The sequence below is a fragment of the Pleurodeles waltl genome, chromosome 7 (assembly GCF_031143425.1).
Source record: "Pleurodeles waltl isolate 20211129_DDA chromosome 7, aPleWal1.hap1.20221129, whole genome shotgun sequence".
NCBI lineage: Eukaryota > Metazoa > Chordata > Amphibia > Caudata > Salamandridae > Pleurodeles > Pleurodeles waltl.
The window spans coordinates 1,120,487,204-1,120,500,609 of NC_090446.1; the positions used below are offsets into that span (position 1 = coordinate 1,120,487,204).

Genomic DNA, 13,406 nt, shown 5'->3' on the forward strand with positions numbered 1-13,406 from the left:
CGTGCTATAACAAGACAAGCCATTATGCGTGGTGCTGCTGGTGTACAGAGGGTGCCCTGGCTGTGCATGAAGTTTGAGCTAAACAAACGGATGCTTAGCATTGACAATAGTCGGAAGTTCTTTTGTAAATGTATATTTCAACTGATTACACATAGAAATATGTGAAGTGGCTGAAACTGAAACTGTAGCAAGGCACACATTGAATGTACCCTGATCCAAGTCACAGGTAAATGCTCTGTGCTTGTTCACACTGCCCAGTGCTGTATTCGAGCAGGCAGGAAAGCTCCCTAATGCAGCAGATGAAGAAAAAGCAAAAGCAAGCATGGCAGAGACACCGCCTGTGATAATAATGCTAATGGCAATGACTTCCTTTGTGTTTAGTGCTTCATTCCGCACTGCTGCCGTTTCGAAACGTTGTAAACAGCTGGTGTTATTTTTGCTGCAATAATACATAGTTTACCAAAGGATGGGAGGCAGCTTTGGCAGGATTCAAACTAGTGACCTGGAGATGGCCCTGTTTTGGATCCACGTCTTACAGCCGCAAGCTTTCAGCTCACTGAGCTCTCCTGCTGATGAAATGAGAGGTGAAGAAGTTCATGGAAGGGGCAGGATACTGTATGTGTAATTGTGAAGTAGCAGGTTTTACGGGTGCGGATGGCACATTGAGTAAACAGCAGCCAGAGACCGAATAGAGTATTTGCAGCATGTGCCTGTGTCCCCAAGTCCACTTTTACACTGAGGAGTCGTATCTTGTTTTACATCTCACATAATCACTTGGGAAAGGCAGTGGACTGGCACAGGATCTTGCACAAGTCTGTGATTTCTTGGCAGCATCCTTGTGGGCAAGTGTATCTTTGGTTCCCAATGGCCACAATACTGGTGCCATCCAAACAAATATCAAAGTTACTTACTTGAGGTACTTGACTCTCCTGAAGTAACAAGGATGAACAGTGATGACTTACTCCAGGAGGTGGATGGGGGTAGAAATTCAGATTCAGTATGGCCAGTAAATAAAACTCAATAAAATCAATATCCAGGCAGCGTTTTAGAAGAAAGAATAACTATATGTAACAGGTAAGTACATAGTTCGATTAAAATAAAGCACACAGACAAATCCAAAACCTCTTCTGGCCGACATCTGACCCCAAACATTATTATAGCTTCTTAGCACCAGACACTAGATTTCAGTAAACATTCGCCTTGAGGCAAATGTTGTCATATGGGGGTTTGTTTTGGACTGACTCGGGGTGTTTCATAAGCATTTGTTTCCCTAGTTCTTAGTAGGAGCAAAACTGTTGAAAAAGTGGGTCTACCTTTTGGCAACAAATGTAAATGCAGTGATGCTTGACAAAACTCAAGTCCATGGATACCTCGAGATACCACAGGGTGAAATAAGATGCGGTAGCCCTAAAAGCAGGACAAGGGGAGAATTAAAGCTGTGCCCCTAAGAAATGCGAAGCTAGAAACCCATCCCCCAAACAGATAGGATCCCCACTTATCTCGTGATTTAATAGCTGTCAATGATATTCACCAGTGTCCTCTCACCAGTGCCTTTCAAGAGACAGACCTCAATCAATTGGAGTGCAGAGACATGTTAAGGAACCAATAATATGTTTTCGAAGGGGAATGATGGAAATAGTGGGTTGGCTCTATTGATCCAGAAGTCGATTTCTGGGGGAAAAGGGGTTGGGGTGGGGGGCTGTTGGGGGGATGGCTACCTCTTGAGATGTGCCACTGACTGCCAACATTTTCTCGGGAAAGAGTGATCATGTAACTAGGATCACTCACAAAAGTTTCTGGTGACAACAATCCCAAACAGGAACTGGTCTGTCTTATGATCAGCTTTGACTGTGACCTCAACCTGCAATATTTCCAGAACCCTCAGGGGCAGAAAGATGGCTAAGACTCACAGACCCAGCTCGTTAGGGGTATGAACTCTAACTCCGCCCTGTTCCTTTTGAGGTGGATGAAGGGTCGATAAAGGTGCCCTTCAGTGCATGTGATGGGTTTGTGAAGGTACATGCTCAAACTGACATCAATGACAGCAATGCAACAGCTCCATGACCTCGATGATCTTCTCCTGGCGGTGTGGGGTGACCACGTTGCTCTTGGGCAGGCATTGTTCTTCAATCTGCCCTCACAAAGGTCTTCTAGCCAGCTGGGGCTTTTGCAGCTTTTCCCAAGGATTTGGTCTCTCCTTCAAGCAGACAAAGTCCAACTCCTTAGCAGGCAAGACGGTCCTCCTCCTCTCCCCAGATTACAAGTCGACATGACAGGGATTGCAGACGTACGCTATGGCACTTTTCAGACTCCTATATTTATTTATGAAGTTGTCCTGAAGTGTTCAAATATCACTGACTAGTCACTTCAAAGCCCATAATTAAAGAGGAAATAATGGTGCTGCAAAGAGTAGCGAGGATGAGAAGGAAGGAGTGCAGACATTGCGGTTACAGCCCAGCCACAAACGTCATTGTAGATTAGGTGACCAGAACTTGTGCCCCTAACACTTACCTTTCTAATGTTATTACTTTAACTTTACAAGGGTAGGTGAATTAATACTCAGAACTGGGCTGTTTGCTAGTGCTTCTTTTCTATTGAGAATGGGTTAAATAAGGTTGGTATCATCCTCGGTTGAAAGTTACCATATAAACTATTAACAAATGGGTTGGACTTCTTACCATTGTGGATTCAGGTATACTGTTAGAAGCCATGTCTGTTTGTGTACGCAATGTTGTGTTTCTTTATGGTGGCGCTATGTGCTTATGCACAATGTCCACTGGCATTGCTCAGCTGTTCAGATTCTTCACTAGAGATACAGCAGTGTTTTATTATATACAGTTTTACAGACCTCTGGTAATGCGGCGTGCGGGTATGCACTTTGATATTTTTTTTATTTTCAATGCAGTTCTTGGTTCATCAGTGCTTGCACAATTAATGTTTTATCTCTCCCTCTCAAATATTTACTTCCCTTCCCAACTCCCCCCCATCTCAAAAACAGAGGAGAAGCAGAACAGAGCATAAGGGTTCTAAAGAATTCCATGCAGAGGCTCTTTGGCAGGTTAGCTTGGCCCACCACATACAATCCGTGTCCTCCCAAAGCCACTTTCATGCTACTCCATCTTCTCCATTAAAGAGCGTAACAGTTCGTAGCACCGGAGAATAGTGAACTGCAAGCACACAGCTCCGACTGGTCGACTGCCAGAGGAGGCGTGTAAGGCTCTTGGAAGTGTTATATTTGCAGCCATTGTGAAGATATCATGAATTTTGCGAACAGAAACTGTTAATGCTGTGAATTATGGTTGTGATGCCGAATTGGCCTCTCTAGCATAACACACACACTCTTCCAGCTTTACACACAAGGACAAATCAAAAGCAAAGGCACCGAAGTCAGAAACGGCCACAGCTTCGATTCTACGCCTCTGACGAAGGGTTCCAGGTATGAGTCAAGGGAAATCATTCGCCCTCGTAAGCACTGAGCCCGCAATGATGAGGACACCCCTGTAGGGGGATCCACTGTTCAGAAGTCTGCTCCTTCTATGGCAAGTGACTTCAAGACTCAAACCGCAGAGATCACATATCTCCACTTGTGGCTTGATGGCACAGCCATGGCTGCGCACTGTGGATTTCGGTCCCTAATTAGCTATATTACATCTTGTATCAAGAGAAGTGTCGAGAGAGATTAGAGATGCGCACAGTGCCCCAAAAGCACCAAGTTAGCATTAAGAATCTGCTAGGTGGGCCAGCGACACATGAAGATGTTTCTTGTGTGCTGGTGTCCTCGCCCATTCCTCACGTTCCAATGGATACCAGCGTACACCCACACACATACACTGGACAATGGAAGTGAGATGATAAGGAAGGGACGACCCCAATTACTAGGCACTGCAGGTGGAGAGGTAGTCTGGTAGTAACAACCTTAAAGGTGGGCAGTGGAAGTATGGAGGGAAGGTGGTTTCCACAGGTGTGAAGGGATTTGTTGTGCCACCTTCCGAGTACTGTGCAATGGTGTGGTGAACGGAGGACACTGACCACAGCAGCTGCAGATGGAAGATGAGGCCCACTTCTTGGGAGTGGGTACAGCAGTTCTGATGAAATGTGCTGTACTGGGTACCGAGACACTGTGCAGGGAAGACCGACACAATCATGAATAGTGGGCACGGCTTGTGAGACTGAAGAACAGAAAGCAGCGCAGGAATAATGCCTATTTCAAGCCCGGAGGGAGGGCACGTCGGAAAGGTGGTGGAGTTTGTGGCCCCTGCTTGTTCAGCTATAGCACGACACAAGTGTTGCCTGCACCTTTCCATGAAGCAACATAAGAAACCATGCCAGGGTGATAAGAAGACCATCGGTTCCCACTAACATGCACATACATGCCCTTATCTGACCAATGTAGATGTATACTTTTTGATATGGTTCCTAGTCTGCAGGCTGATTCGTGGTGCTCCAAATTTTGGAAGGAGAGGGAAATCACAGAGAAAAAAGTTATTTGTTAAAGATCCTACAGTGTGGTGCAAAGAGAGGCTGGGATTGTAGCTTATGTCTTCAACAGCGACAGTTCACCCATGTGACTACATATCCGTCCTTTACCACAGGCCTGGACTGCCATAAGCAACCATTCGCCCAAGGTCAAGAAGTACAATGAGGTGGAGATCTAAGGTTTCAGGGCCATAATATACATATTTTCATGTTAAATAGAGCAGCGAACGTAATTTGTGGCTCTAGAATTTCTTTCTGAAAGCAGCAGTATTTGTATTTTCCTCCAAGTAAGGGCCTGATTTACATTTACGGAGGAGGGGTTATCCCATCACAATGGTGACGGATATCCCTTCTGCCGAAATCTAAATCTCACAGGATTCAGATGTCAGCGGACGGGATATCCGTCACCATTGTAACGGAGTGCTCCTATGCCGAGATCTAAATCAGGTCCTGAGTCTGGGACATAAGTGGGATCTCTGATACCCCATCAGACTCAAGTGCTACCAGTCAGAAGCATTTAAGAACAAGCGGGACATGAACTTGTGGACCATGAGGAGGTTTTCTGGAGGGAGAATGAGCAGTACTGTAGTACAGAGAAGGACCGCTGCTTAGGGACCTAGACCACAGAGTGAGCTACCCATGCAGCTCAGACTCCAGCAGGTCCGTTAAGTGCTACACACTGACTCTTCCTACAATATTTTACTTATACTTGTGACTCCAAGATGCCTAGCCAGTGCTTAATTTGAGCCAATGGTTGCACGAAGGGTCCGCTGACACTCATTAATAGGGATCCAGGCTTATTTTTCACCATCAGACTCTGACCCAGAAGAGGAGAGAAAGCGAAAGATAAAGGGAAAAAAGGAGGAAGAGTGACATAGGGAGAAGTTGGTGTTAACAATGACCCTGAAAGAGAGAGATGTGTGGGAGTGTGTTGTGGTGAATGAAAGAAGCATGTGGTGGATTCAAGTCTAGGTAGCCTTGGTATCTGACATCTCCTACATTCAGCAACACCAGCAGGGACGTCTGGGTACAACTTTGGGCCCCTGCACTTTTTGTTTTACAAATTAGGCACTGTCCATCGCACTACTGAACTCCTGAATTGTGCCCATTACTTTAACTCCTCCCAGCCCTTTCACTCATCTTCAACGAACGAGATCATGGAATCTAGTATCTTCAGGGCTTTAAATGGACAGGTACTGTCAGGTACTGAGTACCTGCACTTCTTTCATTTGAAAAGTGAGTATCTGCACTTCTCAGGAGCCTTCCATCACTTCTCAGGAGCAAACAGGTACTTTAAGAAGTGAGTTACTGCATTTAAAGCACGGAGTATCTCGACACTCGGCGTACTTGTAATGCTCTTTTAAAAGCAACGCCTGTGTAACAGGATTCGTTTTAAATCGTTGTGATCTGTGCACAGAGCTATCTACACTACGGGGCCTGCCTACCTATTGCAGATCCACAGAATCCTCCCTACCGGCGGTTCCTACGTTTTGAGTGAGAATGCCTTGAAGGTAGGTCTTCCTTTGCCCGTCACAGCGCCTAGCTGTGGCGTTCACTACTAGCTACTTCGTGTGAAACTCAGTATCTTTTATGGTTTTGTAAGGAGGTAAAAACCTTGCTTTCTTCGCAAAAGTTTCTGGTTCATCGCCTTTTTTATGTAGGTTTACTCTCCCTTTAGTGCTAGAACACCTGTACAGGTAAGAGCACACTGATTTTTTTTAAATATAACATAATATTCACTTAAAAGCAAACCCACATCATTCAATTGGCTTCCATGAAGCAATGAGGCTCACAAATCGCAATTCTCGTGCTCATGTTCGATTGTTTAGCTACCCCCATTTAGGAAAGTGTTTCTAAATTGTGCTTACTTGGGGCCTGGTGCTTGGCACATACTCCGACTCTGACGCTGGTCTGCGAATTAACAGTTTTCTGAGCGTTAAAAAGCCTTCACAGGAGCAGAAACGTATGTGCTCTGCACAGGTGTGTTTTGGTGTTGTGTGAGAGCTGGATCTTAAATGATTTGTTTCTTCATTTTGACACTATTTTTGACGGCATCACAGAAATACCTGCATTACAGTCGGACAGGCATGGCTGCTTCACCAGCTGGAGTGGCACGGGTGAGAGAAGGCAGCCAGTGCCATTCACATGTCGGGGGGCCCTGCGCTTCAATCCCACCCAGGTTGAAGCATATAAGCTGCCTGGCACGTGCCCTGCCTCCTCGGTCATCTGCAGCTGAGAGGCCAAACCTTCACCCTCGTTCATAACCTCCTCCCGCATGTTTGGGAACATTTTCAATGGCTCGACGACCGGACGAGATGTGTGGAAACCCCTGCACGAGGCACATATTTACATACTGTTAGCCTTTTACAAAGACAGTATTCGGTACTACGCCGAGCGTTCGGTCAGCTTCAATGGAGCCCTGGGCCTCATTAGTTGTGATTGTCCCGCTTTTATACTGACTGCAAGATTGTTTATATACTCTCATTCATAAACTTTTTGAATAATCCATGTGTAAGAGTATATGTAGAACTATAAACAGTTTGTAAAAGAAACACTAAAACGATTCATGTCGCAAAACCTTACAAGAAAATGAGCAAAGCACACTTACCTTAAAAAAACAGCACAACAAACACTGGTCCTTTAAATAAACGTGCACGAAATTACAATTTACTGGGCACCCTCATAAAAGAAAACAAAACCAGTCAACTGCCTGGACAGACTTTTATTCTGCGATTCCCACTGCGCACACCCTTTAGCAAATACCACACTCCACTTTACCACCAAACAAACACAAGTGCGTGATCTTTTTACCCACAGCTCACAATACTCGATTGTCACTACAAGAAACCCCCCTGCAGTGGCACTGTTAGTGCTTACTGGCCTTGATGACACCAGAGGAGAATATGAGCTATAGACAGGTATATGAGTGCTCAGGACACCTGTGGGCCTGTGATGGAGGGCACAGTGCACTCTGAGAGATATGGATTATGGTACATGGCAGCGGGTTGGAGTCAGGCTCCCCTTGTCAGACAAACAAGAACAGATAAGACAGGTGTGCTGCGCCAAGTGCTAATTAAGTTTTTACCAGCATAGGGTTTCATAAACCCATCACAGCCTATCCGGTACAGGGCACACAAGCAGTAAACACATCACCCTGCATGGGGAAGAAACCAGCAAGTCCGTTAATCCATCAATCACTCGTCTGGGAAAGAACTAAACAAGCTTGTAAATACAACCTGCATCCCAAGAAAAGGCACGACACACAACAAAAGCTACATAAATCTTTATAGAATTAAATAGTTTACATCTGATTACCACAGGACAGATTCTTCAGGAAACACCTACATAAAACCAGTAACAGCAGCCAGTGGGAGCGTCCAAGCCAAGTTTCGTGGTGGCAGTGACCCACGGTTTGGAACCCAGAGCACTGCAAGCCGAGGAGTGCGACCACCCCACACTGACCCACAGTTTAGACCCCAGAGCACTGCAAGCCGAGGAGTGCGACCACCCCACACTGACCCACAGTTTAGACCCCAGAGCACTGCAAGCCGAGGAGTGCGACCACCCCACACTGACCCACAGTTTAGACCCCAGAGCACTGCAAGCACAAGAGTGCAACCAGCCCACACTGACGCACAGTTTAGACCCCAGAGAACTGCAAGCCGAGGAGTGCAAAAACCCCACATTGACCCACAGTATAGTTCCCAGCATTCCTCCAGAAAACAACAAACATGGGAGTGGCACCTAGGGCTTGGCCTTCAGGGTCCACTCGTACATAGTGTTACACAGTGTGTGACCTTCACTCAGCACAACCGAATACGGGGAGTAACAAGCAAGTTTCTAATGGGTATACCTCACCCGTGCAGAAAGGAACAAAAACTCCCCCCCCCCCGGCCCCTGTGTTAGCGGATACTCTGACTACCCCGCATTGCATCATGGATCCCATCAGGAAGGCGCATCTTTGCAGGTATCCGAAGAGGCAGGCGGTTTCTTCCAGGCCGCCCACAAGAAAGCTAAATATAGAAGAATCCATCATTTCAATCCAGTGTAATAAAATACCCCTCTGCCGAGCCAGAGGACCACAAACGTAGCTTGGCATGAGGGGTAGGACCAAGTCCAGTTTTAAAATCAACACCAATAAACAAGTCAACTCAATCACAGTTGATGTGAGCAGCCAGGGTGGGGCAGTGAGTGTAGTCTGGCGGACGCAGAGGAGGCCAGGGTTGGGGAGACGCACACCAGTGGAAGAGTCCAGGCTGAGGGAGCAGCGAGACTGGTGATGGTCAGTAGTAGCAGCTGTAGGCATGTGCAAAGTAGTGACCACCACACCAAGCCCGCTTGAGGGATGGCCAGGGCTCCGCGACCCCAGAGTTGGATGGGGGAAACAGACAGTAGTGTCGGCAGCCACACACAGGCCATTACAGTCCATCTCCCCGTCCAGAGCTCCGGCCAGTGCTCAAACTCGCTGAATCTCAAACAGTTTCACATCTGTGTCGTACCAGATAGGGGGATCCATATTCCTAAAAGATACAAAATGAGAGGGTGAGATATCCATCAATAAGGAACTCCGTGGGCCGGGTCTCCAACCTTTACACATCATGGAGATATATGAACATTAGTGGTCATAAACTGTCAGCACATATAACAAACACGCACTGCCCAATGGTCTTCACTCATACACCACTCATGTCACACATCTACACCCCTAGCCTACCTCCAAACATCGCATAACTGGTGCATATACTTCCAGCACAGCCTGGCATCATACACCAGCTCTCAATGGCTATCTCTTATAAAAAACACACCCACAGCCTCCGCTGGTATCCCCACACGTCTAATAACTTTTCCCTCCACCATGGTGTAGGCTCATAAAACGAAAGCACACTTGGCATGCACGGACACATACATACACTGAGGTTTGTCCTCATACACCCACAGCATCCTCACGTGGCACACTTCAACCTTTTCTTGGGGTAATCGGGCTGTGAGTGGTTACTTAACAATATCTGTGGTGAGAACTGTTATTTTCCACTGTGGTGTCGTGGCCCTGAGCAGCGCTAACCTCCAACGAGTTTGTCCACGTACTTCATTACTCTTGGCTCTCCTACTGCTGCTTAAGCAGTGAAGCCGGACCCCAGGAGGTGTTAGGGAGATTTCAACTCAGTCTCGTTAGGACACATTGCTCATAGAGAATACCCTTATTTTCATGTCAGTAATACAGTACATGCTGAAACAGTCAAAATAGGACACTCTATAGACATCTGGGCGTCGAGATGTGAGACAAGGTGAGAGCAATGTATTCCCCTGGTCTATGGTAAATTGGTGCTTTGTTCTAGCACCCCACGATCCAGGGCCCATGGGAGCTTGTGGCATACAGATCCATATACCACAAAGGCAGGGTTAGCAAAAGGGACATCACACACCCTTTTAGCCCTGATGGCATTACCACGTTGACCTTTTTTCCTGCATCAGCTTCCTATCTGTTAGATGTGTAAGAAATGGACAAAAGGTGAAATTTAAGAAAGTACACAGCTCTCTGTGTATTTCCTGCTCCTGTCTTTATGATCCCCAAGACCAGCGGTAGCAAGGGCAGTGCCATGGGAACCAATGGGCAGAACCTACCTCTAACTTTCAAGCATAGTCAATCTAAGCCAACATTGAAATATCTTGGCCAAACCCAACTATCCTACCATCCAAAAGGTTAAATGAATCCTAACCACTGAAAAGGGTGGTAACTGGTTGGTCTTGGTTGTTTTGTTACAGAGTTTCTAACTTTTTAAAGTGTTTTTAATTTTTTTCCCTAATTTCATTGTATTTTCTGTTTATAACAGTGTTTTTTTTTAACCATGTGGCGGCTTTTAAATATTTTGAAGAACGTAATGAACATGTGTAATTTCATGTCAGAAGTACATATGTATTTTGAGTATTTGTTTTATGTGGATCTCTTTCAGAGTTCCGTAACATAAATAAAAATAAACTTGAAACTTCAACTTGGTTGGTCTTGGAATAAGTGGGAAACAACTTAAGTCAACATGCTACAGTATTCTGCTGTTTATAACAGGGGTACCAGGAAAAGTCAACAGTTGGGGCTCAATGTAGATCCCAGTGCAGTCCCAAGATGGCACTTTGGTTTTGGTATTCAAGGAAATTCTGAAACTATAGGAACCTACATTGACTTAGATGTTTGGTGTCAAAGGACAGCCACCAGACAGGGGCAGTCACTGAGGTGGGGGGTGAGTACTGGGAACAGAAGCATCCTAATTGGAGTGACACAAACTGTTATCACAACATCTCTGGAACCATGAGTCTTCAGAGGTTACAGCAACCATGCTAGCCTTTCAAGAGACCTTCAGGGAACCTTGCAGAAGAGGAAAACTGTGTTGCTTTGGGAGGTATGGGCACTCCAGGAAGTTAAATGGGTTGTAATACCTGCCAGAAATGGAGTCACACTTCCTCTTTGACACTAAGTCACAGTACCAGTCACACATCACCATGCTGCAGGGCACAGGCTTACACTATCAACCTAGGTGCTGATTGACATAGGGTATATAGTGTGTGAGCAGGATCAGCAGCAGCTTGTCTGGCATTTCTTCAACAATTTTGCACATGATGCAGATATGCTTCAGATTCGTTCCAGTTAAGGATCCTTATGGCTACTGGGAAAGTTCTCTCATTGAGCTGTACTTGACAAGGGTATCATAGAGCTGGCCCTAGGATCTGTCTCTCTCAATCAGGGCACCCGCTCTTCACAATAGATAGTGAAGGCCTTCATCAGTGCCAGCTTTTCCGTACGGTCTCAGTTTTAGGCCCAGACTCTACTGGAGCAACAAAGGGATGTCGTCGTCCTATCATGCTGTCTCTTGATCCTAATACTTCAAATCTCCCTTCCTAAGTTCACAAAGGTAACTAGTACATGCTACAAACTTCCATTCCTGGAAGGAAACAGGGACACTTTGGAAGCCTGGGCCCATATTTGAATTCAAGCTTCACCACCAGCCCCAACAAGAAGCAAATGTTTATTCGTGGGGTAGTAGCAAATGATCACTGGAAGTGCCTGGGGAACTCACAGGCCCAACACTCCAAGCTTCCCCAAACTGTTGCTCTGATGAACAATGCCTTGCTGTGCTTAGGCAGCCAATCCAATCCAACAAATCACAATGGGAGCTCAAAGGGTTGCTCCATGGACAGGGAAGCTGGAATAGTTCTAACTCTAATGTTGTGTAGGTTTTCTCTTGAGCTATCTGTGTTACTTTCTCTAAGAGAATCAATCTTGTGGTGCGTTTATTCAATACATAATACAATCACATTACACAGTTACCAGGGAATGAACACATTTTACCCAGAGGTTCAGGTGTGTGGGTAAAAAGGCATATGCCCCAGTATTCCAATCAGCTGCCTCAATATTCAATCCATGAAAGCCTGAGGCAGGAGACACCTTCCACTATGGGTAGTAGTACAATTTTGGTGCACTCCCCAGCCAAACAATCTGTGTTTCTCAGTGGTCACAACTGCTATCCATTGTGCTACTCCAGCAAGAAGTAGGAGACAGACAAAATATATAAAAGGAGACTGCTTTCCTTGAGACACTTGTATGAGTCCCTGTCTCTATAAATAGGGTGCTGCTGTTTGCAGGGTTAAGCTGAAAGACAGACACTTTAAGCGGTTACCCCACCTCTACGTCCTCTTAAATGATGTGTAGTCCTACAGCACAAAGTGTGCCCCTAAAGGAAAACACTTTGAGAAAGATGCAATAAGATATAGGTTGCAAATTGCACATTAACTTTTTGCGACTCATATCTAGTTTTGCAGACCAATCTATTTACTATTAGGTTGATTAGCAAAATCACTATTTGCGGGGTATCACAGAATGAATTTCTTACTGAATACTAAGCAGGCAGGTCACAATTTGAGACCCTTTTGACTAGATAAAAACACAGAAATGGCACTCTGTAAGGAACAGCAGTCCACCATCCGCATGTTTGCATTTTCAAACTGAAAACTTTTTTTTTACTGCAGCCCATGCTCCTTAAAGGAACCAGTGTTGCTTTACAAAAATACAAGTTTTCTGTTTGGAAAAACAAATTCAGGGAGCGCAGGCAGTGGTCCATTAGAAACACAGCCTGCTTTTTCAAGGCTGCCAATATGATTCCCCTTTGCAAATCAGTTACCAGCTCCTTTGATGTGTCATAGCTGTCGAATGGAATGCAACTGTGGTCACAAACTATAGATATACTGCATTTTGGAAGGAACGTTTCTTTTGCACCCCTTTCAAACTGCAATTTGGTTTGGGTTACAAACCCCATTTTACTAGTCGGAAAAAAGTTTTCAACTTGCACATTTGAAATAGCCATTTTGCGTTCACAAACTATGTGATTTTGAGAATCAAAACTCAAAATTGCTTAGTACACCTGGCCCACTGCATTAGAGCTCACATTTTGATTCTGTGTCCAAACAAATGCATCCCTGCCAGAACCGGGAATACAAGATCTTACCTTAGATAAATGACGCCCCACATGTAGGTGCGGAACCACATGGCGGTGCCAGAGTTAGCCTGGTACTTGCGAATCAAGATGGGGTGTGGTACTGGCAGTAACCCGACTAGCGTCCCATGCTGCAGGAACTTGAGTATCTCCGACTCATCCGTCAGGCCCCTGCAGACACAGCATACAATGAAGAGATCATAATAATGCTCACTTAAAATTTTCAGCATCTCCAAATCTTTATTACTAGGGTTTATGATACACTTGCTACAAATTTCCTCAACTCCTCTAACTGCTGCTGATTTCAGCAAGGCAAAAATATTTGTAGCAAAGACAGGCACAATGTTACAAAGAAATGTCACGTGGCATACAGTGCAGCTTCTACCAATGGGTGGACAGTCCCCTACCCACCTGTCATAGGTTGACCGCTAAATCTAGACTTTGAAGAGA

General features: G+C 45.5%; 1 protein-coding gene across 1 annotated transcript in view; it reads right to left on the minus strand.

Annotated features, from left to right (window-relative positions):
• Positions 1 to 7,744: 7,744 nt before the first annotated feature.
• Positions 7,745 to 13,406, minus strand: part of HID1 (HID1 domain containing) — a 187,022-nt gene continuing 181,360 nt past the window's right edge. Inside the window, exons 18-19 of the mRNA XM_069200104.1 lie at positions 12,969 to 13,127; positions 7,745 to 8,996 (exon numbers count right to left, since the gene is read on the minus strand). Of these exons, the coding sequence (XP_069056205.1) occupies positions 8,933 to 8,996; positions 12,969 to 13,127 (223 nt within the window). The 3' untranslated portion in view covers positions 7,745 to 8,932. The remainder of the gene's footprint in view (positions 8,997 to 12,968; positions 13,128 to 13,406) is intronic.